We start from the raw sequence: 25,297 nt of genomic DNA, 5'->3' as shown, positions 1-25,297 counted from the left end.
TAAAAATTTGATATTAATAAAATATACTTTATGTCAAATCGTTGCAAATAATATGAAACGGAGGTTTATAATTTTATTCATAACGATTAGACCTTTTTCCTTTATATTTTATGTTAAACAAAACCCCACTTGAATATATATTGTATCACTTATAGATTAACGAGAATAAAGGATCTAGGGAGTAAGCATTAGCCATTAGATTAGCCCAATATGAACCCAAACCAATGACGAAGGACAATTTATCAGCACCACTCACCGAACGACGTCGTAACACAAACACCGCATCCATTTCTCTCTCCTCATTTTCCAGATCAAAAAACCTCAGTTAGAAAAAACTCCTGCTCAATTTATTTTTACTCCCAACTTTCCAAACATTCATCACACTCAATCCCCAATTCAATCATCAAAAGACTTGGAAAAAACCCTAATTGTTTCAAAATTTGTAAACTCAGATTCCCAATTCGATCCCATTAAAATTCAAATTGTAGAAATTAATTTTACGGAAAATGGCGGCAGATGATGTACCATTGGATGATAAATCGAAGAGAATGAGAGATCTGTTATCGAGCTTTTATTCGACGGATCAATCAACTTCTGGAGCTAATTCAAATGCAGTTTCTTCGAAGTATGCTACATTGGATACGATTAATTCCCCTTCTTTTGATCCTGACAACTACATGAATCTATTGGTACTTTCTCTCTCCTTTTTTATTTCTTGAAATTATTGTTTTTAGTTTTTTAGTGCGTTTAATTTGGTTGATTTAGCTTCTTTATTGATGGAATCAGTTTTGTTTTATAAGCATTTTGATACTTAGCTGTGTAATGTGTGCTAATAATGTGGATGATTTGATTATGTTTTGATTTCGGTTTTCGGAGTTGTTGATCAATGGGTTAGAAGATATCGCTGTGTAATGTGTGCTAATTATGTGGATGATTTGATTATGTTTTGATTTCGGCTTTCGGAGCTGTTGATCATTGAGTTAGAAGATGTTTAATTTGTTTTGGGGGCTGGCATTGAGAATTTTACCCGATAGTCGAGTTGGCTAGCCGATTGTAGTTGGGAGTTGGATGATGTAGACTAATGTAGTACCATAGTAATAGACATAACCCGAACGAAAGTCATTGCGATGTGCTAAAAAGAGAAGAAGGAGCTTGGTGTTGAGATTTAGACTCCTACTTGATCACTTCACTGTCTTGACTCGGGAGACTCGGGACTGTAGGGGAATGGCAAAGTTTTGATACCAACGGGTGTATTGAGTACAATAGGGCTAGCTTCCCTAATTTAGGTGAAATTCAACTCCGGAAATGACTGAATTTATGTGTTGTGCTCTCTTTGTACTCTAAGGCATATGGTGGTAAAATTATGTAATTCTTGGATTATTTTAGATGATTTAGTTTGATGGTGTTGAACTTGTACACATGTTTATATGTTTTGTGTAGATTGGGAAGGGGCACGGAGTTGATCTTTGGAGTTTGGACTATTTGGATTGCAATCAATAAAAAACATGTACTTAGTTGACTGCTTTTGCGGGGAATTTTGATACCCGTAAGCTTGCCCCATTAACATTAGGCATCATGGCATCATGCTGATAAATAATAAGAATCTTTGAGAAGGGGATTGGTCAATTGGCATTTTTTCCCCATTGAGACAAGAAATAAAGACAATGAGAATGGGAGAGGGGCCCTATAAAAACATGGGAGAAATTGTGGATTCATGGTATAATTTTTTTTAAACCCAGGGTATTTGTAGCTACTTTTCATTACATCAACTTATTATGACAATGTTGAGAAAAGCGCGGCCTACTCATGACTGTGTAGAGGGTTGCTTGGGGCCAGTGTCTAATTGCTTAATTGCCTAGCAAAGGTTTTATAGCTTGCTTGGTTATGCAGGGAAAGGTAGATGCTTTGGAGTTGCATTAGATTCCCTGATCTTTTGGATTTCTGGATAAAAGAATATAAAGTATATAACAAAGACGGAGGATTAGGGATTTTCTAGAAACTAGAATTACAAACAGTACTTTATTGTCTATTGTCGGCTTATGCCTTAAAAAAATCATTTGGGAGAAGCCTCGTTAGCATGTCTGCTTAGAAATTCAAGATATACTTATTCTTATCTTTCATCTTTCTTCTCAACAAACCAACCACTACGACAGCCAAAATTTTTGGTCTTTTGTTGTCAACTTGTCATTTACACTTTTGCCTAGCAAAGTTATCTTTGGTACTTTGTCCTGTAGGGTGAACTTATATATAGTACTGAAGGCAATTCATTTTTGTTTGATCTTAGTTGTTTATTGCCTTGTTGGAGGTTTGTCTTGGATTTGAGTGTAAAATGAATAATAGGCTTTATTAATATTTCCTTTGTTAATCCGAGGATACAGTCCATTATTTTTTACAGGCTTATGGGTAGATGAATCAACTTTGCTATTGTCCTGTTTTAGTGTTTTGTAATCTTGCAATGTATGAGGAATTACTATGGAAGATGTTCTCAGAATTACTTATATCAGTAGTTTTTCGAATCTTGAGAGGTATATTATATCTGCAATTGCGTACTTATACTTGGATATTTCTATATATGCCATTTACAGGTACAAAAGTCGAACTTAGAAACACTACTTCAACGACATGTTGAAATGGCAGCTGAGATAAAAAATTTGGACACTGATTTGCAGATGTTAGTGTATGAGAACTACAATAAGTTCATTAGTGCCACGGATACAATCAAAAGGCAAGTTTTGAACTCATCAGCATTGAACGTTTGGATGTTTAATGATGGGGGGTTTGATTGTATTATGATGTGTGTTAAATGCTGTAAATCCTCTGTGTCTTCTTATATATATTCTTATATATATATATATATATATATATATATATATATATATATATATATATATATATATATATATATATATATATATATATATATATATATATATATATATATATTGATATATTTTTTTTTCCTATTGATCTCTGTTAGTGGTTGAGCTTGCATCCACATAAGTCATGCTTGCTAATTTGCACATATAGAATTGTATACCACAATTTCCCATGGCTATGCTTGTGGACCTATAATTCATACTTGTTTCTTTACAATGTGATTGTTTTATGTTATTTACAATTAATTTCATTTTATTAATCTTATAGGATGAATAGTAACATAGTGGGCATGGAAGCAAATATGGAACAGCTACTCGAGAAGGTAGTTTGAAAATTAAAGTCATCTATCCAACAATCTCCCACTGAAGTAAATGTTTATTTCTTTTGATTTTTCAACTTTAACTGTGTTGCAGATACTATCGGTGCAATCTAGAAGTGATGGGGTCAACACATCACTGTTTGAGAAAAGGGAACATATCGAAAAGCTGCACCGCACCCGCAACCTTCTACGCAAAATTCAGGTATTTAAGTGGGTGGATAACCTGTTTACTTTGTTTGGTGATGGTTTGATGTTATGTTCTGGTATAGGAGCCCCATTTAGATATCTTTGTAGCTGGAATAGGATTAGTTCCATTTTCTTATGGGGTCTTGTGCTTACTTCAGTTATATGTTAGCGGCGGCCACCCTTGTATGACTAAGCACTTTGGATATTATCTGTTGTAAACCTTTAAATTATTTCAATCAATCAATCAAAGCCTTAATCCCATGATTTGAAACATGTAAATTATTTATCTTATAAAATTTGAAACCTGTATAAAAGTAAGTTAGATGGTCTCCTGAAATTGCTGAGTGCAAGGCTATCTTGTTTGCTGCTCGTTTAGCTCGCCAGTATGGCTTCAAGGATGTGATTCTTGAATCGGACTGCCAGCGTGTTATCTCTCGCCTCTCCTCTGCTGCTGTTTTCCTCTCTGATTTAGACAATTTGCTTGAAGATGTTTTTTATGTTTGTTCTGCTTTTTCCTCTTTTAGTTGGTCACATGTTAAAAGGGACGGGAACTGGGTAGCGCACCATTTAGCTAAATTGGTGCCCTTTGGTGTTGAGCAAATATGGATTAATCATTGTCCTAGTGATGTAACACCGTACGTTCTTATGGACCGTTTGTCCACTGATTAATGAAGGTTCAGTTTCCTTTGCCTCAAAAAAAAAAAAAAAAAAAAAAAAGTAAGTTAGATGTTGGTTCTTCATGATTTGTTAATAGTCCATTGTTTAAATGTGCTGGATTTCTTTTCTTTTTGTTGTTTGCTGGGCTTCTAAAATTCAGATCTATAACCAAGTTGACTGATTTTTTTACATGTCTGGAATAGAACAGTTCATATATGATTTACCTGAAAGACTTGGGAAGTGCATTAAATCTGAAGCTTATGCTGATGCAGTCAAGTTCTACACTGGAGCTATGCCTATATTTAAGGTTTTCCCTCTGCACTGAATTTATAGGTCCTACTTTTTCTCTGTGTTGTGAGTCATTGCATAGAAGTGAAGTTAAATTTCTCAAAATCACCCTTTTGTATACTTTGGTTTCTTTCCAATAGGTATATGGAGACTCATCATTCCAAGACTGTAAGAAAGCATCTGAAGAAGCAGTGAGCATCATAATTAAGAATCTGCAGGTAATTAGTCCATTCTGACTCCTGGACTGAGATGTTTGAGTTTACATAACTCATTAGTATTTGATGCTATGGAGGTGAAACTAGTTGTTCCCTGTAAGTAGATAATAAATAATTAAGACCCAATACTCAAATTTGTTCAAGGAAGAAAAATTTGAAAAAAGTTGGTGAATCCGAAAGCAGAATCTATAGCTTTGGCCTGAAAAGGATTCCCTTCAACAAGAATTGATGCAGTATATTTACTTGTACCTTTTCTTCGAATTCCCCCCCCCTCTTTCTGGGAACAGCCTGTCCTTTATATTTGATTTATTTGGGAACAAGAAAGATAACACAAGTAAGGGCTTCTTTCAACTTTGTTGTAATTGTTGCCTCCAAATGCTGTGCTGAATCTGTGTATGACATTACAGGCAGGTGATTGTAGTTGTCGGTGGCTGTTGTTTATGTGAGATTCTAAATAGTTATTATTAGTGATAGTGAGTAAGATTGTTCTGTATTTTCTGCTTTAAGTGATACCTAATTTTTTTAAAACTTCTTTGCCCTCCTAAAAGAAGCCAGCTTTATCTGGTAGAAGGGAAAGGAAATCGGAAATAGAAAAAGGCGCTAATACTCATTATATACTTCATCATCGTATTTGGTTATACTTAATAGGGGAAGATTATGAAGAAGGATAACTTTAGCATTCCATGCTCTTTCTTCTTAATAGTGAAGATTATGAAGAAGGATAACTTTAGCATTCCATGCTCTTTCTTCTTCAGGGAAAGCTTTTTTCAGATTCAGAATCCATCCAAGCTAGAGCTGAGGCTGTAATGCTTCTGAAGCAGCTGGATTTCCCGGTGTGTTCTTCATCACTATCACATTAGCTTAACAATGATTTGTAGTCATTTCCAGCATTTGAAGTTGTGCCAAATGGTTTCGGACTTTCGGTGCACTTTGCTCAATGGTGAATTCATTCAGTGCCCTGTTTGACAAATTTATTCTTTTCAACAGGTGGACAACTTGAAAGATCAATTATTTGAAAAGTTGGAGCAATCCCTTGAGGATGTACAACTCCACTTTGACGGATGTGGCAGCCATTCTGCAAAAGCAGACGAGTCTGTAAAACAAGAATCACCAGATTACGTCCCTGCTGCTCACGAGGTATGCAATGTATTTCCTTCTGTTGAAATAACAATTGGAATTGATCTGAACAACATTAAATCAGACCTACTTTATCTTAAATTTATGCATGTAGTGGCTGTCATCTTAATCATGGAGCAGCAGACCTTTCTAAATCGTTGAGTCCTGATCTAGTAGTTCAAAGGATTGGACTCCCCTGGGTACATGTCTGAGCTTCAATTATTCTTGTGATGATAGATCTCCTTCATGCTATCTAGCCTAGTAGCCTACTTGTATGGTTGGCTGTACAACCTGCTTCATGTGCTGGACCTGTAACTGGGTCATTGGGCTTCTATTATGGCATTTATTTTTATAATTCACTTTCTACTTTTTGTTCAAATTCCAGAAAATAGACACCAATTTCCTAACAGCATTAGGAAAGGCCATTGTTTTTTGTAAAGTGATAGAAATATGGAATTTAGAGAGGAGTATGGGCTGTATGGTCATTGAAGCCTTTGGATCTGCTAGTAGTCTAGTACCGGTTGCTGGCTCTGATTTTCTAATACAGTACCTTAGTAAGTGATGCTGCTGGCACAAACACATTGTCCATGAATTATGTGAAATATATGTGTAGGCGTGGAGCTGTGCTTTTTCTAGACTTTGTATTTTTTGCCCTCAACACAAATTAGCACAGCATGCATGACCCCCTCACCCCCCCCCCCCCCCCCCCAAAAAAAAAAAAAAAAGGTTCTGGAACTCTTGTGATTGATACTCTTTTTTAGATGTTTAAGATTGACATGAATGTGTTTCTGTCTTTTTGATTGTGAAAACTTCTACTTCTCTATTGTTCATGATTGATATTTGTAATTTGTTGATGCCTATTTACAATTTCATCATATTTCTTGTATCAAGGTTACTTGCTCATAATAGCTACTAGATACATCTTTACTTGTTGCATTTGTGGTCCCTTTAAGTTACTTGACCATTCCATGACCAGGTTTCAACTCGTGAGCTGGTGGAGGCTGTCCGTGCTTACCGTGTTATATTTCCGGATTCTGAGCAGCAACTTATCAGAATCTCACACGATCTTGTTATCAAGTAATTTGAAGTTGAATTACCTTCAACATTTTCAATTGATCACTTCACTCAATCTCTGTACTTATCTACCATAATCTGTTATCTGATGATTGATCACTATGTTGCTTCAGGCACTTTGAATCCATTGAGAAGCTCATAAAGAACCAAATTTCTTCCGCAGAATTGTTGGGACTGCTACGTAAGTTTCATTTTCCCCTTCTTATGTCCAAGTGTTGGTCCTGCTCATGATTTTTCGGTTACTTGGGAGAATTATTCTAATTTTTTGTAGATGCTTATGCATCCTGTTTGTTGAACTGCTTTCTGCTTGACTTATTTTGTACATTAAACTAAGGAAACAGTAAAACTCATATGGCTCCTGTTTTAGACTAACATAAGGAAGGGCATACTGGTAATCTAGTATTATTAGGTTAGCGCCTTTAGCCTTTGTATAAATAGAGATAGAGGAGGGAAGCGAAGGTAGGCAGAAATTTGGTATTGAGGGAAACCGTAGCGAGTCATGGACTAAAGCCATTTTGGAGAGTTGTGAGCTAAACTCACTATTTGAGAGTAATAGCCTTAAGCTATTAATTTATCTATTGTAACCCTTCCACCATTATTAATCAACCTTAAAGCTTTCATCTTTATTTGTTGCATGATTAAATCAGAAATATAAACCCAGAAAATCAGTTCATTACAGCTCCTACAGGCTACACCTCATAATAAGAGGCATGTCAGTATGTGCTAATAAAGCTTATAGTTTATAGTAGCTCATGTGCCCTGGTTCTGCCTATCTGAAGCTATAGGACTATAACAGTGCTACTCGTGGTGTTTGGGGCTCCATCTTTTTGTTAAAGGTCTCTAGCAGAGTCTCTGTAACTTGGTTTGCTAAGCCAAAGCCTATAGCTCATGGGACATGCATATTGTGATTATTCCATCATAATCTGTAAATTTGCCTTTAAATGTGAGTTCATCGTCCTTTAAGTAGAAATGTTTACATTTTATTACTTACGTAAAGGGGAGGAGCTGTGGGTAAAGCTCCTAACATGCTCTGGGTAGCGGATATTAGTTTCTTATACACCTCCAAATTTCTTTAAAAGGTGTGTATGTCACAAGGTTATTAAATTAATTTATTTTCTTGTTTAGGACTTGTTTGGGATGATGTGCTGCTGATGGATGAAGTACTGCCTGAAGCAGCTGTTGCTGATGCTTGTTTGGAGGTTTTTCCTTGGACATTTACATAATTTCTGTTAAAACTTCTGCCTCTTTGACCCATGAGAGCCTGCATCATGACAATTCTCATGTAAAGGGATACTGTTCTTATTGTTTCTTGTCCTGTATTTGTGACCAGGCTGCCAACCATGCCGTCAAGCAGTACATTGCTGGCGCCTTTTCGCGTCTTTTGCAGGATATATCTGGTAAATCGTTTTTTTTATATGTTAGCTAGACTGTTCAGTTGCATATGTAGAAGTACTAATAAGGATTTGGTTCGATAAGGTTGCAATTTGCCAAGCAGCTGCATGTATTTCTTTATATTTTCCCCAACTTGGTACTCGAAAGAATGATAAATTTAGAATCTGAGAAAGATGTCCAGGATTATTGCTCATGTCAGCGAGGTTTGAGTTGTTTCTGGGTGCTAATCCTATATACCAGCTATATTATGCAAAATTGTTGATTGTTCAATCAAAAGAAACAGACAATAAGTTAAGGGCTTGTTCGCAATTGTTTATGTTTTCTGTTTTTTTTTTTAAACAAAAAACCAAAAACAGAAAACTAGAAAAAGTTATTTCCACTTTTCTGTTGTTAGTTTTAAACATCAGGGTATTTAAAAAATTGACCAATTTTTTTCATTAAATGACCTATATCATATGATCTTGGAAAACAATAAATTATAGCGAAACTGAATGAGCCCTAATATACTTGATTTCATTTTTTTTTCAATATCTTTTTTATGCTGTGGATATGGCAATTATGAGTTTCTGGGGGTGCTGCAACTATTATTGATGTTGTAAAAACATTTGGTGCTTTACTAATTACTCCCTGTTTCGAAATGATTAACACATTTCTCTCTTGTGGCCGCCTTAGAATACATGGCACACTATCATAACTGGAAAGGGACCACCATTATTAAAATGTATCTATCTCGCCCACCATAACGCACTAATTCTCCCACCCTCACATAGTCACATGCACCTTTTCTAAAAATTTAAATAAATTTATTACCTTTATTTTTAACAACTCACAATATGCCGCCACCCATTATTTTCTTAAATTATGTGCCCAATATAGCGTATCAATTATTCCAAAATGGAGCGAGTAGATTAAGTGAAAGAGATTGAGAAAATGGTGGTAGAAATTGTGTTTCTGTTGTAGACTTGTAGCAGACTAGGTCAATATGGAGCTTAGTCTTAAATGAGCCCTAACTTTGTTTTGGTAGCTATATATGGAACTAAGTCATTAAGATAAACCTAGATAGAAGGTGATGAATGCTATTATTAGCTATTTAGGTTTAGAGTAAACACCCTTGGTTATGGTAAGGTCTGTAGCTGTGGACTTTGGACATTTTATACTACATTGTATAGCATATGCTCGATCCGAATTTGTATCATTGTTTGGTTGATGGGTTATGTATAATAAAACATATTGGAACTTGCAGACTCACTGATGAAAGTTCAAATCAACCAAAAGGAGGCAGTGAAAGAAGAGCATCCTTTGCAGGCAATACTGGAGGCCAGCAAGAAGGCAGTTATACAAGGGAGTATGGGTGTCTTGCTGGTAATACATGTGTCTACGAAATCTACCTTTACATATGTGCATAACTTACATGAATTGAGAAAAGCAGTTTCTACTCTATAATGTCATGTCTTGTGCAAGAATGCTTATTACCTGTCCCATAGGCAACAAAACATCATAGCTGCCTGGGCATGGCTTTCTGTACCTTAGTCATAATTTCATAGACATTCTTAACATTTTGTTTGCCCTTTTTCTACTTTCAGGATACCCCGGCATATTTCTTATTCTAAATCAGTTTTCTTGTTTTTCATTAGTGTTGCTGTGTCAATGATTCAAATCAATGTTTTGTGACTTCTTATAGGACTTTTGCCAACTCCTGGATGATACCCTGCCTCTGCTAAGTAGCCTGAGAGATTTGATAGTTGATAGGGTTCAAGAAGGATTTCAAGACTTCTTCAGATCACTATATAATCGCTTTCTACAGCTTTCAGGGAAAAGTAATTCAGCTACTCAAGATATAATCTTTCATGATGGCATACAAGGAGATAAGACTGTTGCTGGACTTGTTCTTGTTCTGGCACAGCTCTCTGTTTTTATAGATCAAAATGCCATTCCAAGAATCACTGAGGCAAGTACTCCTGAGTTTTCTCGATCCTTTTTAGGTTAATGTTTGTTATGGAGTTCTTAAATCTTCTTTCTACACTGTGAGATTGCCTATGACGTTGCACTTTTTTTTATCAGGAGATCGCAACTTCATTTTCTGGTGGTAGTGTTCGGAAATATGAGAGTGGCCCTGCGTTTGTTCCTGCAGAAATTTGCAGAATTTATCGATCAGCTGCTGAAAAGTTTCTGCACCTTGTAGGTTTCCTTACTCTTTGCTTTTAATCATCTAATGCCAGTAATATTGCTTTTCATTTTACCTACTTTTAGTCCTCAATTTTCTCTAAGATCTTGAACTCAACTTCTTTAATTCTCTTATTTAAACGACAATGGCCAAAGAAAACAATTAGGAAAGAAGGTAAAAGAAGACATTATGGTTCCTTTCTAGTTTGGAATCTTAGCTATATAGGTAGAGCTGTCAAAAGTTGACCCGACCCGAAATACCGACTCAAACCTGAGATTCCAATTGGGTGGGTGGGTGGAACCATCAAATTTGCCTTTAAACGCCCAATTTACCGGTTTACAACTTGCGCCGATTTCAGTATCTCAAGCCTACCACAAACATTTATGACAACATATAATGATCATATATGGTTCCAAACGGTATTATATGACCTGGAGATATATCCCCTAAAATCTCATTTCTTTTCGACATCAGGCTCTGAAACCTCCAAAATTTCTCAAAAAGCGTGGATATTAGCCTTACATTTTGGAATTTTTTTACTTTTCTTCGCCCGGAAATAAAAATTGGCGAAATGTTTACCATGATCCCTAATACACTCCGGGAGTCCAATTGGGTGGGTGAAACCATCCTATATGCCTTTAAACGGCCAATTTACCGGTGTACAACTTGCACCGATTAAATTAATTCAAGCCTACTACGAGCATTTATAACAACATATAATGATCATATATGGTTCCAAACGACATTATATGACCCCAAAATGTATTCTCTAGAATTTCAAGACTTTTAGACACCGGGCCCCCGTAGAACCATCCTATTTGACTTTAAACAACCAATTTACCGGTTTACATCTTGCACCAATTTCATTAACTCAAGCCTACCAGGAATATTTATAACAACAAATAATGATCATATATGGTTCAAAACGACATTATATGACCCCAAGATATATCCCCTAGAATTTCAAAACGTTTCGACACCGGGCCTTGAAACCTACAAAATTTCTCAAAAAGTGTGGATATTAGCCTTCAATTTTGGAAATTTTTGACTTTTTTTTTTCCTAAAAATAAAAATTGCCGAAATATTTACCATGGTCTCTAATTCCCTCTAGGAGTCCAATTGGTTGGGTGGAACCATCCTATTTGCCTTTAAATCCTACCACGAACATTTATGACAATATATAATGATCATATATGGTTCCAAACGACATTATATGACTCCGAGATGTATTCCCAAAAATATCAAGCCTTTTCGACACCGGACCCCGAAACTTCTAAAATTTCTCAAAAAGCGTTGATATTCTTCAATTTTGAAATTTTTTGACTTTTTTTACGCCCAGAAATAAAAATTATTGAAATGTTTACCATAGTTCCTTATATCCTTAAACGACCAATTTACCGATTTACAACTTGCACCGATTTTATTAATTCAGGCCTATCACGAACATTTATGACAACATATAATGATCATATATGGTTCCAAAAGGCATTATATGACTCCGAGATAAATCTCCCTAAATCTCAAGCCTTTTCGACACCTGTCCCCTAAACCTACAAAATTTCTCAAAAAGCGTGGATATTAGCTTTCAATTTTGGAATTTTTTGACTTTTTTTCATCCGGAAATAAAAATTATCGAAATTTTTACCATGGTCCCTAATACCCTCCGAGAGTCCAATTGGGTGGGTGGAACCATCAAATTTGTCTTTAAACGACCAATTCACCGATTTACAATTTGCACCGATTTCATTAACTCAAGCCTACCAAGGACATTTATGACAACATATAATGATTACATATGGTTCCAAACGACATTATATGACCCCGAGATGTTCCCTAAAATTTCAAGACTTTTAGACACCGGGCCCCCGTAGACTCCAAATTTCTCAAAAAGCGTGGATATTCGCCTTCAATTTTTGGATTTTTTTTACTTTTTTTCGCCCGGAAATAAAAATTGCCGAAATGTTTACCATGGTTCATTATAACCTCCCGGAGTCCAATTGGGTCGGTGGAACCATCCAATTTGCCTTTAAACGACCAATTTACCGGTTTACAACTTGCACCATAAATGTTCATTCAAGTCTATCATGAACATTTATGACAACATACAATGATCATATATGGTTCCAAACGACATTATATGACCCTAAGATGTATCCCCTAAAATCTCATTTCTTTTCGATATCAAGACCTAAAACCTTTGAAATTTCTAGAATAGCATGGATATTAGCCTTCAATTTTGGAATTTTTAACTTTTTTCGCACGGAAATAAAAATTGCCAAATTTTTTTCCATGGTCCCGAATACCTCCCAAGAGTCCAATTGGATAGGTGGAACCATGCAATTTACCTTTAAACGATCAATTTATCGGTTTACAACTTGCACGGATTTCATTAACTCAAGCCTACCACGAACATTTATGACAACAAATAATGATCATATATGGTTCCAAACGACATTATATGACTCTGAAATGTATTCTCTAGAATTTCAAGACTTTTAGACACCGGGCCCCGTAGACTCCAAATTTCTCAAAAAGTCTGGATATTCGCCTTCTATTTTTGAATTTTTTAACTATTTTTTCTTTCGGAAATAAAAATTGCCGAAATACCAATTTACTGATTTACAACCTGCATCGATTTCATTAATTCAAACCTACCACGAACATTTATGACAACATACAATGATCATATATGGTTCCAAACGGCATTATATGACCCCGTTATGTATCCCTAAAATCTTAAGGCTTTTCGACAACGGGTCTTGAAACCTCCAAAATTTCTAAAAAAAACGTGAATATTAACTTTCAATTTTAGAAATTTTTTACTTTTTTTCGCTCGTAAATAAAAATTGATGAAATATTTACCATGGTCCCTAATACACTCTGGGAGTCCCATTGGGTGGGTGGAACCATAAAATTTGCCTTTAAATGAGATATTTACCGATTTACAACTTGCATCGATTTCATTAACTCAAGCCTACCTCGAACATTTATGACAACATATAATAATCCTATATAGTTCTAAACGACATTATATGACACCAAGATGTATTCTATGGAATTTCAAGACTTTTCGACATCGAGTCCCAAAACCTTTAAAATTTCGCAAAATGCGTGAATATTAGTCTTTAATTTTGGAATTTTTTGACTTTTTTTTCTCGGAAATAAAAATTGCGAAAATGTTTACCTTGGTCCCTAATACCTTATGTGAGTCTATTGGCTAGTTGGAACCATCCATTTTGCCTTTAAACAACCAATTTACCGGTTTGCAACTTGCACCGATTTCATTAATTAAGCCTACCACGAACATTTGTGACAACATATAATGATCATATATGGTTCCAAACGGCATTATATGACCCCGAGATGTATCCTCTAAAATCTCAAGGATTTTCGATACCGGGTTTCGAAACCTACAAAATCTTAAAAAACGTGGATATTAGCCTTAAATGTTGGAATTTTTTGACATTTTTTCGCCTGTAAATAAAAATTGACGAAATGTTTACCATAGTCCCAAATACAATCTGGGAGTCCAATTAGGTGGGTGGATTCATCCAATTTGCCTTTAAATGGCGAATTTATCGGTTTACAACTTGCACCGATTTCTTTAATTCAAGCCTACCATGAACATTTATGACAACATGTAATGAACATTTATGATTTAAAAAAGTATTATATGACCCCGAGATGTATCCCCTAAAATCTCAAACCTTTTCGACAGACCTACAAAATTTCTCAAAACGCGTGGATACTAACCTTTAACTTTAGAATTTTTTAACTTTTTTTCGCCCAAAAATCTCAAACCTTTTCGACAGAGCTACAAAAATTGACAAAATGTTTACCATGATCCCTAATAGCCTCCGGTAGTCAAATTGGGTGGGTGGATCCACCAATTTGCCTCTAAACGACCAATTTGCCGGTTTACAACTTGCATCGATTTCATTAACTCAAGCCTACCACAAATATTTATGACAACAAATAGTGTTCATAAATAGTTCAAAACAACATTATATGACCACGAGATATATTCCCTAAAATCTGAAATATTTTCGACGTCGAGTCCTGAAACCTTCAAATTTTCTAAAAAAAAGTGGATATTAGCCTTTAATTTTGGAATTTTTTGACTTTTTTTCGTCCGTAAATAAAAATTGCCTAAATGTTTACGATGGTCCCTAATACCCTCCCAATTGGCTGGGTGGAACCATCCAATTTGCCTTTAAACGACCAATTTACAAGTTTACAACTTGAACCGATTTCATTAACTCAAGCTTACCACGAACATTTATGACAACATATATTGATCATGTATGGTTCCAAACGGCATTATTATATGACTCCGAGATGTAATCCTAAAATTTCAAGCCTTTTCGAAATCGGGCCTCGAAATCTCCAAAATTTCTCAACAATCTAAAAAAAAAAAAAAAAAAGTGGATATTAGACTTTAATTTTGGAATTTTTTGACTTTTTTTTGCCTGAAAATAAAAATTCCGAAATGTTTACCATGTTCCCTAATACCCCCCGGGAGTCCAATTGGGTGGGTGGAACCATCCAATTTGCCTTTAAACGACCAATTTACCGTTTTACAACTTGCCCTGATTTCATTAACTCAAGCCTACCACGAACATTTATGAAAGCAAATAATGATCATATATGGTTCCAAACGGCATTAAATGACCATGAGATGTATCGCCTAGAATTTCTATACTTTTCGACACTAGGTCCTAATCCTCCAAAATTTCGCAAAATGCGTGGATATTAGACTTTAATTTTGGAATTTTTTGAATTTTATTTTCTCGGAAATAAAAATTGTCGTAATGTTTACAGTGGTACCTAATACCCTTAACAAAACAATTTGTATTTAAACAATCGATTTACCGGTTTACAATTTGCACCGATTTCATTAACACAAGCCTACCACATACATTTATGACAACAAATAATGATCATATATGGTTCTTAATGACATTATATGACCCTTAAATGTATTCCTTAAAATTTCAATATTTATCGGGAACTGAAACCTCCAAAATTTCTCAAAAAGCGTGGATATTGAACTTCTTTTTTGGAATTTTTTAACTTTTTTTCGTCCGGAAATAATATTTGCCGAAATATTTACCATGGTCACTAATACGCTCAAGGAATCCAATTGGGTGGGTAGAACCATCCAATTTGCCTTTAAACGACCAATTTACCGGTTTACAACTTGCACTGATTTCATTAACTCAAGCCTACAATGAACATTTATGACAACAAATAATGATCATATATGGTTCCAAACGGCATTATGACCCCAATGTATTCCCTAAATTCTCAAGACTTTGCGACATGTGGCCCTGAAACCTCCAAAATTTATCAAAAAGCATGGACATTAGCCTATAAATTTGAAAATTTACAATTTTTTTTACGCCGGAAAATAAAAATTGCGAAAATGTTTACCATGGTCTGTGTGGAGCCATCCAATTTGCCTTTAAACAACCAATTTATTGGTTTACAATTGCACCGATTTCATTAACTCAAGCCTACCACAAACATTTATGACAACAAATAGTGATTATATATGGTTTCAGACGACTTTTTATGATCTCGTAATTTATTCTCTAGACTCTTAAGGCTTTTCGATACCGGGCCCCGAAATCTCCTAAAATCCTGAAAAAGCGTGGATATTTGCCTTTAATTTCGGAATTTTTAGACTTTTTTTAACTCGGAAATAATAATTGTCGAAATGTGTACCATGGTCCCTAATACCCTTAAGGAGTCCAAGTAGGTGGGTGAAACCATCCAATTTGCCTTTTTACGACCTTTTTACCGATTTATAACTTGTACCAATTTAATTAACTCAAATTTACCACGAACATTTATGACAACAAATAATGATCATATATGGTTTCAAACGGCATTAAATGATCCCGAGATGTATTGCCTAGAATTTCAAGACTATTCGACACTGGGACTCGAAACTTCCAAAATTTCTCAAAAAGCGTGGATATTAGCCTTAATTTTTGAAAATTTTGACTTTTTTTTGCCCGAAAATAAAAATTTCCGAAATGTTTACCTTGGTCCCTAATATTGTCCGGGAGTACCATTGGGTGGGTGGAACCATCCAATTTGCCTTTAAATGACCAATTTAGTGGTTTACAACTTGCACCGATTTCAATAACTCACGCCTACCAGGAACATTGATGACAACAAATAATGATTATATATGGTCCCAAACGAAACATTATAAGACCCCGAGATGTATTCCCTAAAATTTCAAGACTTTTCGACACCGGACTACGAAATATCCAAAAAATTATCAAAAAAGCGTGAATTTTAATTTTGGAATTTTTTACTTTTTTTCGCCTGAAAATAAAAATAGCCAAAATGTTTACCATGGTCCCTAATACCCTCCCGGAGTATGTGGAACCAACCAATTTGCCTTTAAATAGTCAATTTACCGGTTTACAATTTGCACTAATTTCATTAACTCAAGCCTACCATGAACATTTATGACAACATATAATGATATCATTTATGGTTCCAAACGGCATTATATGACCCCAAGATGTAGCCCCTAAAATCTAATTTCTTTTCGACACTAGGAGCTTCGAAATTTCTCAAAAAAAACATTGATATTGGCCTTCAATTTTGGAGTTTTTTTAACTTTTTTTCGCCTGCTGAAATGTTCACCGTGGCTCCAAATACCCTCTTGGAGACCAATTGGGTGGGTGGAACAATCCTATTTGCCTTTAAATGGCCAATTTCCAGGTTTACATCTTGCACCAATTTCATTAACTCAAGCCTACCACAAACATTTATAACAACAAATAATGATCATATATGGTTCAAAACTGCATTATATGACCCCGAGATATATCCCCCAGAATTTCAAGACTTTTCGACATCGAGCTCCGAAACCTACAAAATTTCTCAAAAAGTGTGGATATTAGCCTTCAATTTTGAAAATTTTTGACTTTTTTTTTCTCAGAAATAAAAATTGCCGAAATGTTTACAATGGTCCCTAATACCCTCTGAAAGTCCAATTGGTTAGGTGGAACCATCCAATAATCCTTTAAATCCTACCACGAACATTTATGACAACATATAATGATCATATATGGTTCCATACGACATTATATGACTCCAAAATGTATCCTCTAAAATCTCAACCCTTTTGGGCCCCTAAACTTCTAAAATTTCTCAAAAAGCGTTGATATTCTTCAATTTTGGAATATTTTGACTTTTTTTCGCCCAAAAATAAAAATTGTCGAAATGTTTATCAGGGTTCTTATACCCTTAAACGACCAATTTACCAATTTACAACTTTCATCGATTTCGTTAATTGAAGCCTACTGAGATAAATCTCCTAAAATCTCAAGCCTTTTCGACACTTGGCCACGAAACGTACAAAATTTTTCAAAAATTGTGGAAATTAGCCTTTTTTTGACTTTTTTTCCTAGAAATAAAAATTGCAGAAATGTTTACCATGGTCCCTAATACTCTCCGAGAGTCCAATTGGGTGGGTGGAATCATCCAATTATCATTCAATATGCCTTAAACAGCCAACTTACCGGTTTACAACTTGCACCGATTTTATTAACTTTTAAGACAACATAAAATGATCACTTATGATTCCAAACGACATTATATGACCCCAAGATGTATCCCCTAAAATCTCATTTCTTTTCGACATCGTTCCTTGAAACCTTTGAAATTTCTAAAAAAGCATGGATATTAGCCTTCAATTTTGGAATTTTTTCTTTTTTCGCACGGAAATTAAAATTGCCGAAATTTTTATCACGGTCCCTAATACCTTCCGAGAGTCCAATTGTGTAGGTGGAACCATCAAATTTGCCTTTAAACGACCAATTTACCGGTTTACTGTATGCACCGATTTCATTAACTCGATCCTACCGCGGACATTTATGACAACAAACATTGATCATATATGGTTCCAAACTACATTATATGATCCCGAGATGTATTCCCTAGAATTTCAATACTTTTAGACACTGAGCCCCGTAGACTCCAAATTTCTCAAAAAAAAGCGTGGATATTCGCCTTCAATTTTTGGATTGTTTTTACTTTTTTCGCCCGGAAATAAAAATTGCCGAAATGTTTACCATGGTTCATTATAACCTACCGAAACCTACCGAAATCAAATTGGGTAGGTAGAACCATCCAATTTGCCTTTAAACGACCAATTTACCGATTTACAACTTGCACCGATTTCATTAATTCAAGCCTATCACGAATATTTATGACAACATATAATGATCATAAATGGTTCCAAACAGCATTATATGACCCCAAGATGTATTTCCTAAAATCTCATTTCTTTTCAACATCGGGCCCTTAAACCTTCGAAATTTCTAGAACCTTCAATTTTGGATTTTTTAACTTTTTTCGCACGGAAATAAAAAATTGCCAATTTTTTTACCATTGTCCCTTATACCCCCCGAGAGTCCAATTAGGTGGGTGGAACCATGCTATTTGACTTTAAACGACTAATTTATCGGTTTACAACTTGCACTGATTTCATTAACTCAAGCCTACCATGAACATTTATGACAACATACAATGATCATATATGGTTCCAAACGGCATTATATGACCCCGATATGTATCTCCTAAAATCTTAAGGCTTTTCGACAACAGGTCTCAAAACCTTCAAAATTTCTCAAAAATCGTGAATATTAGCTTTCAATTTTGGAAATTTTTTACTTTTAATTTTGGAATTTTTGACTTTTTTTCGCCCGTAAATAAAAATTGTCGAAATGTTTACCATGGTCCCTAATACCCCTGGGAGTCAATTGTCGGGGTGAAACCATCCAATTTGTCTTTAAACGACCAATTTATAATTTTACTACTTGAACCGATTTCATTAACTCAAGTTTACCACGAACATTTATGACAACATTTATTGATCATATATGATTCCAACCGACATTATATGACTCCGAGATGTAATCCTAAAAGTCTAGCCTTTTCGAAATCGGGCCTCGATATCTCCAAAATTTCTCAACAAGCATGGATCTTTAGACTTTAATTTTGGAGTTTTTTGACTTGTTTTTCGCCTGTATATAAAATTGTTGAAATGTTAACCATGGTCCTGAATACCCTTCAGGAAGACAATTCGAAAGGTAGAACCATCCAATTTTTCTTTAAACGTCCAATTTATCGGTTTACAACTTGCACTGATTTCATTTACTCAAGCATACCATGAACATTTATGACAACATATAATGATCATATACGGTTCAAAACGGCATTATATGACCTCGAGATGTATCCCCTAATTCTTAAGGCTTTTCGACACCGGGCCCGGAAACCTCCAAAATTTATCAAAAAGCGTGGATATTAGCCTTCAATTTTGGAATCTTTTGACTTATTTTCGCCTGGAAAAAAAAAATTCCGAAATATTTACCATGGTCCCTAATACCCTCCGGGCGTCCAATTGGATGGGTGGAACTATCCAATTTGCCTTTAAACGGCCAATTTACCGGTTTACGACTTGCACTAATTTCATTAACACAAGCATACCACGAACATTTATGACAACATATAATGATCATATATGGTTCCAAAAGGCATTATATGACCCCGAGATGTATTACCTAGAATTTCAATGCTTTTCGACAAAACCTCTAAAATTTCGCAAAATGCGTGAATATTAGGCTTTATTTTGGAATTTTTGACTTTTATTCGCCCAGAAATAAAAATTGTCGTAATGTTTACAATGGTACCTAGTACCCTTCTAGAGTACACCTAGCTGGGTGGAACCATCCAATTTGCCTTTAAACAGCCGATTTACCGGTTTACAACTTGCACCGATTTTGTTAACTCAAGTCTACTACGTACATTTTTGACAACAAATAATGATCATATATGGTTCCAAACGACATTATATGACTCCAGGCCTTGAAACCTCAAAAATTTTTCAAAAAGCGTGAATATCTTCAATTTTGGAATTTTTAACTTTTTTTAACCCGGAAATAAAAAATTTTCGAAATGTTTACTATGGTCACTAATACGCTCTAGGAGTCCCATTGGGTGGGTGAAACCATCCAATTTGTCTTTAAACGGCCTTTTTTACCGGTTTTATAACTTGCACCGATTTCATTAACTCAAGCTTACCACGAACATTTATGACAACAAATAATGATCATATATGGTTTCAAACGCCATTAAATGACCTCGAGATGTATCGCCTTGAATTTCAAGACTTTTTCGACACCAGGTTCCGAATCCTCTAAAATTTCTCAAAAAGCGTGGATATTAACCTTCATTTTTGAAATTTTTGACTTTTTTTCGCTCGAAAATAAAAATTGTCGAAATGTTTACCATGATCCCTAATACCGTCCGGGAGTCCCATTGGGTGGGTGGAACCATCCAATTTGCCTTTAAACGACCAATTTACCGGTTTACAACTTGCACCGATTTCCTTAATTCAAGCCTACCACAAACATTTATGACAATAAATAATGATCATGTATGGTTCCAAACGACATTATATCACCCCGAGATGTATTCCCTAAAATTTCAAGACTTTTCGACACTAGGCCCGAAACCTCCAAAATTTCTCAAAAAGCGTGGATAGTAGTCTTCAAATTTGGAATTTTTTGTCTTTTTTTTCGCCCGGAAATTAAAGTTGCCAAAATGTTTACCATTGTCCATAATACCGTCCGGGAGTTCAATTGGGTTGGTGGAACCATCCAACTTGTCTTTAAACGACCAATTTCATTACTGGTTTACAACTTGCACGAATTTCATTAACTCAAGCCTACTATGAACATTTATGACAACATATAATTATCATATATGGTTCCATACGGCATTATATAACCCCGAGATGTATCCCTTATAATATTAATACTTTTCTACACCGTGCCCAAAACCTCCAAAATTTCTCAAAAAGCGTGGATATTAGCCTTCAATTTTGGAATTTTTTGACTTTTTTTCACCCGAAAATAAAAATTGCCGAAATGTTTACCACTGTCCCTAATACCCTCCGGGATTCTAATTGGGTGTGTGGAACCATTCAATTTGCAATTTAGACCACCTTATTATTGTTGATCAAAGCATTTTGCCTTTGGAGACGAAGTCGGTCCAGGCCAGCAAAAGAAAGGAGTATCATCCTTAAATTTAAGAGTTAAATGTAGTATATATTTGTTATATGGTCAAAGAAGATAATTATCTTCCTAAATTATAAACTATAATTCCCTAGTATATTTCCATATAAATATTATAGTCAAAGGATATAATTAGCTTGATAAAAATGATAATTATCTATTTATACTTAGTAGAACCCGAATATGACCTGACTTGGAAATGACCCGACCTGATTGTAACCTGCAAATTATTGACTTGAACATAACCCGACTTGAATCTATGAATGACCCGACTTGGAAATGACCCAACGTGATTATAACCCGCAAATTATTGACTTGAACCGAACCCGACCTGAGAATGACACGACTTGAAAATGACCCGACTTGATTATAACCCGCAAATTATTAACTTGAACCGAATCCGACTAAAACCCGAGAATGACCCGACCTGATTCTAACACGCAAATTATTGACTTGAAAAGAACCCGACTCGAACCCGAGAATTACCCTAACCCGTGAAAACCCGAATTAAACCCAACCTTTTGTCCACCCGACCCGATTGTAACCCGACCTGTTATTAACCCGACCTAAACCTGACCCAAACCCGATAAGAAGTATGACCCGACGTGACCCGACTCAAGCATGACCTAACCCAAACCCGACGCGCATAGGTTATGGAATTAATCTGAATTGACACGACTCGAGTTGACCCGACCCCTTCTTCTCCGACCCAAACACGACCCGTTTACCCGAATTGACAGCTCTATATTTAGGGATTTGATAATATGCTAATTGTTATTTTATTTTTTATTTTTTAAAAATGTTAATATTACAGTTTTCTCAAATTATGAGCCATTGTTTTTCCTATGTGTGTGTGTGCATGTACATTGAGACACAAATATACTCTTACTCTCTTAGGCATCCATCCATGCACTTCAACACTTGGCCATTGGAGTTTAATTTAATTGGGGTTACATATCTGTGCTGAGCACATCTAGTGCATGGTTTTTCCTTCTTTCCTTTTTTTTTTTGTTAATAAATTGTGCATAGTGTTTCACTCTTGGTATGCTGTATATAATCTCTTTAGAGTATGCCTTCGTTTGAAGAATCTTTATATTGAAAACTAATCCACTTAAATTAGTAGGTTTTATTTTCTTTCAGAAATCACAATTCTTCTCATACTCTATTATTATGATCTTTCTTGTCCCTCTTTTTACTGAAATATTGTGTAACTACTCATTTTGCAATTATTTTTTCTCCATCCTTCAGTACATAAAAATGAAAACTCAGAGAGTTTCAGTTCTCTTGAAAAAGCGGTTTACAACACCCAATTGGATCAAGGTAAGTACAAATTCACAGTTAAGTTATATTTTCATGTACTACGTATGATTGTTTTGGTTTGTTTATAATAATCTGATATCCATCTTTTGGTGGTTCTTACAGCACAAGGAGCCTAGAGAAGTCCACATGTTTGTTGACTTATTTCTTCAAGAGGTTTGTTTTCTTGTTTCTCATCTTCAATTATTATGACATTTTTCAAACCAAAGCAGGGGCTAATTACTTGCAACTTAGTGCAATTCTCTGTGGCTTACAAGAAAAGTTTCTCTTGGATTTTAGCAAGGATGAGTTGCTTTGCTTGTTAGTTATAAGCTATACACCTTCACATTACTAAAGCTGCTTATTGGTGGGATCACATTGCGTTGTTTAATTGTTTCATAAGTCTGGGCTTTCTCGTCCCTACCATCTCATGCTTGTATAGACTGATGGCACTCAAATCCCTACAAACTACCCCATAACATAGCTGGGTCCAAAGCGAGAATAAGACCGAGTCTTCTTGTCACCACCCCAACATATTCTCAATACATGGTTCTTTCTTTGCAAGTTGAATTCCAGACCTGCTGAATGCTAGGTCTAGGTGCTTCCAATGCCACTGTTCTTACTGTTTGAATTTGTATCTGGATCCCAATCAAGCTGTAACAGTACAAGTATCGACATATTGTTTGAAAACAAATGCCTAGGTACACATTCATTTCATGTTGATTTTTGTTTTTGGTTGCAGTTGGGAGGAGTACTGTCTGAAGTGAAACAACTTTTACCCGAGGGGCCCACCCGTAAACATCGTCGTGCTGATAGTATGAGCAACGCCAGCAGTACATCTTCGCGTAGTAATCCATTGCGTGATGAAAAGCTGCTAACCAGATCTAACCCTCAAAAGGCTAGGAGTCATCTGCTTGAGACCCATCTAGCTAAATTATTTAAGCAGAAAATGGAAATTTTTACCAAAGTTGATGCCACACAGGTAAACCCTTGATAATTGTACGATGGCAGTGCAGCTGTTGCTAATTTGCAGCTAATTTGTGGGCATGGTATGATTCAGGATTCTGTCCTAACTACAATTGTGAAACTTTGCCTGAAAAGTCTGCAAGAATTTGTTCGATTGCAGACCTTCAATCGGAGTGGATTTCAGCAAATCCAGTTGGACACACAGTTCTTGAGGGATTCTATTAAGGATAATGTGGAGGATGAAGCCGCTGTTGATTTTTTACTTGACGAGGTAATGGAACCTATAAACTTATAGTGTTGTATGCTGCGCTTAACTTTTGATCACAGTCACAAGGTTAATTTTATTAGCTTGCTTGTGTTCGTGTGGTAATGGTGAAAGGACAAAACTGAATCGGCTATTTGTTTGAATTGTCAGGTAATTAATGCTGCTGTAGAGCGTTGTCTGGATCCAATCCCATTAGAGCCCCCAGTTTTAGACAGACTTATACAAGTAAAGTTGGAAAAACCCAGGGAACAAACAGCTGCCAGTCCATAGTTATGGATTCATGTAACAACTCCTCCGCTAATCACCCCCATACATGCCTTGTGTGAAGTCCAAGAAAGGAGCGCACTCATTGATATTCTGGACAATTGAAGCACTCATCACGTAAAGGATGAGAAATTGAGAATTGAGTTGCGCAGTTGTTCTGCGCATTGGTTACTGTCGTTGCAATGTTTATTAGAACAGTGCATCATCAAGGATCAAATTTGTAATGCTGACAGGATCAATACCAAAAAATCATATGCTACCTCCGTTACAGGTTGTGCAATGATTAGACATTTTCCCTCTCTGCTTTATTTCTAATCGTTGCACATAACCTGTAACGCAGGTAGTATATTTTTACACCCAATCTTTACAAATATTCAATTTTCCTTCTCTCTTTTTGTTTCTCTCCTCATCTCTCCCTCTTTATAGCAACGATTTCTCGTGATCGAACATTAATGGTTATGTATGAGTGTATATTGCCAAAACTTTGAATCCTTTGTTCTGGCTGGAGATAGTATTAGCACTTTGAACACCATTTAAGATGTTGACAGGTGATTGTGATTCCATGTATGTCGGAAACCTTTTATAAAAAGGACCAGTTATTATAAATCTTCACAGTTTTGGAGTGAACAGTATGATGCGCCTTTACTCTGTGTAGCTTGATTAGAAAAGTTGGGTTATCCATGTTAAAATGCCATTGTTATTTTCTTCATTTATGGGAACGAAAGAATTTGATTTTGATTTTTTTTTTTTTTTTTTTTTTTTTTTTTTTTTTTTTGCAAATGTTGTATCCCACAAAATTCGGGAGTACAAAATAAAAGTTTTCATTTTAAAGTCATAAAAGATTGTGATATAGATGAGATATGATCCCTGTTCTTAAGTGTCTTTTACAAAATTACATTTAATTAAAATATTACTACCGAGTATCTTTATTCCGATTTTGTCAAAATGAACACAAAATATGAAAATAATTACAAAGGAATTTGAAGTTTCAAGTTTATATAGATTTATATAATAATAATAATAATAATAATAATAATATACTTCACTTGTTTTTAGTTTATTTTCAAAGTATTTGTCAAAAAAAAGTTTTATTTTCAAAGTTACTGATAC

General features: G+C 35.4%; 1 protein-coding gene across 1 annotated transcript; it reads left to right on the top strand.

Annotated features, from left to right (window-relative positions):
• The first annotated feature begins 286 nt into the window (after positions 1-286).
• LOC145604893 (vacuolar protein sorting-associated protein 51 homolog) lies at positions 287-25,212 on the top strand. Its single transcript, XM_081660883.1, has 20 exons — positions 287-689; positions 2,586-2,725; positions 3,145-3,199; positions 3,291-3,398; positions 4,248-4,346; positions 4,468-4,545; positions 5,298-5,375; positions 5,530-5,679; positions 6,635-6,735; positions 6,846-6,913; positions 7,858-7,931; positions 8,063-8,129; positions 9,368-9,486; positions 9,806-10,072; positions 10,186-10,302; positions 22,645-22,716; positions 22,819-22,869; positions 23,435-23,674; positions 23,753-23,929; positions 24,074-25,212. The coding sequence occupies exons 1-20, from the start codon at positions 507-509 to the stop codon at positions 24,191-24,193; spliced, it is 2,364 nt and encodes a 787-aa protein (XP_081517009.1). The 5' UTR covers positions 287-506; the 3' UTR covers positions 24,194-25,212.
• Positions 25,213-25,297: the final 85 nt, after the last annotated feature.

Source organism: Chenopodium album, chromosome 2 (genome assembly GCF_948465745.1).
Source record: "Chenopodium album chromosome 2, dcCheAlbu1.1, whole genome shotgun sequence".
NCBI lineage: Eukaryota > Viridiplantae > Streptophyta > Magnoliopsida > Caryophyllales > Amaranthaceae > Chenopodium > Chenopodium album.
This window is presented reverse-complemented; position numbering and strand designations above follow the sequence as displayed.

Coding starts and splice junctions, on each gene's coding strand:
- LOC145604893 (XM_081660883.1), top strand. CDS start 507: ATGGCGGCAGATGATGTACCATTGGATGATAAATCGAAGAGAATGAGA. Junction 8,130..9,367: donor TCTTTTGCAGGATATATCTG/GTAAATCGTTTT, acceptor TGGAACTTGCAG/ACTCACTGATGAAAGTTCAA. Junction 23,930..24,073: donor TTGATTTTTTACTTGACGAG/GTAATGGAACCT, acceptor TTGAATTGTCAG/GTAATTAATGCTGCTGTAGA.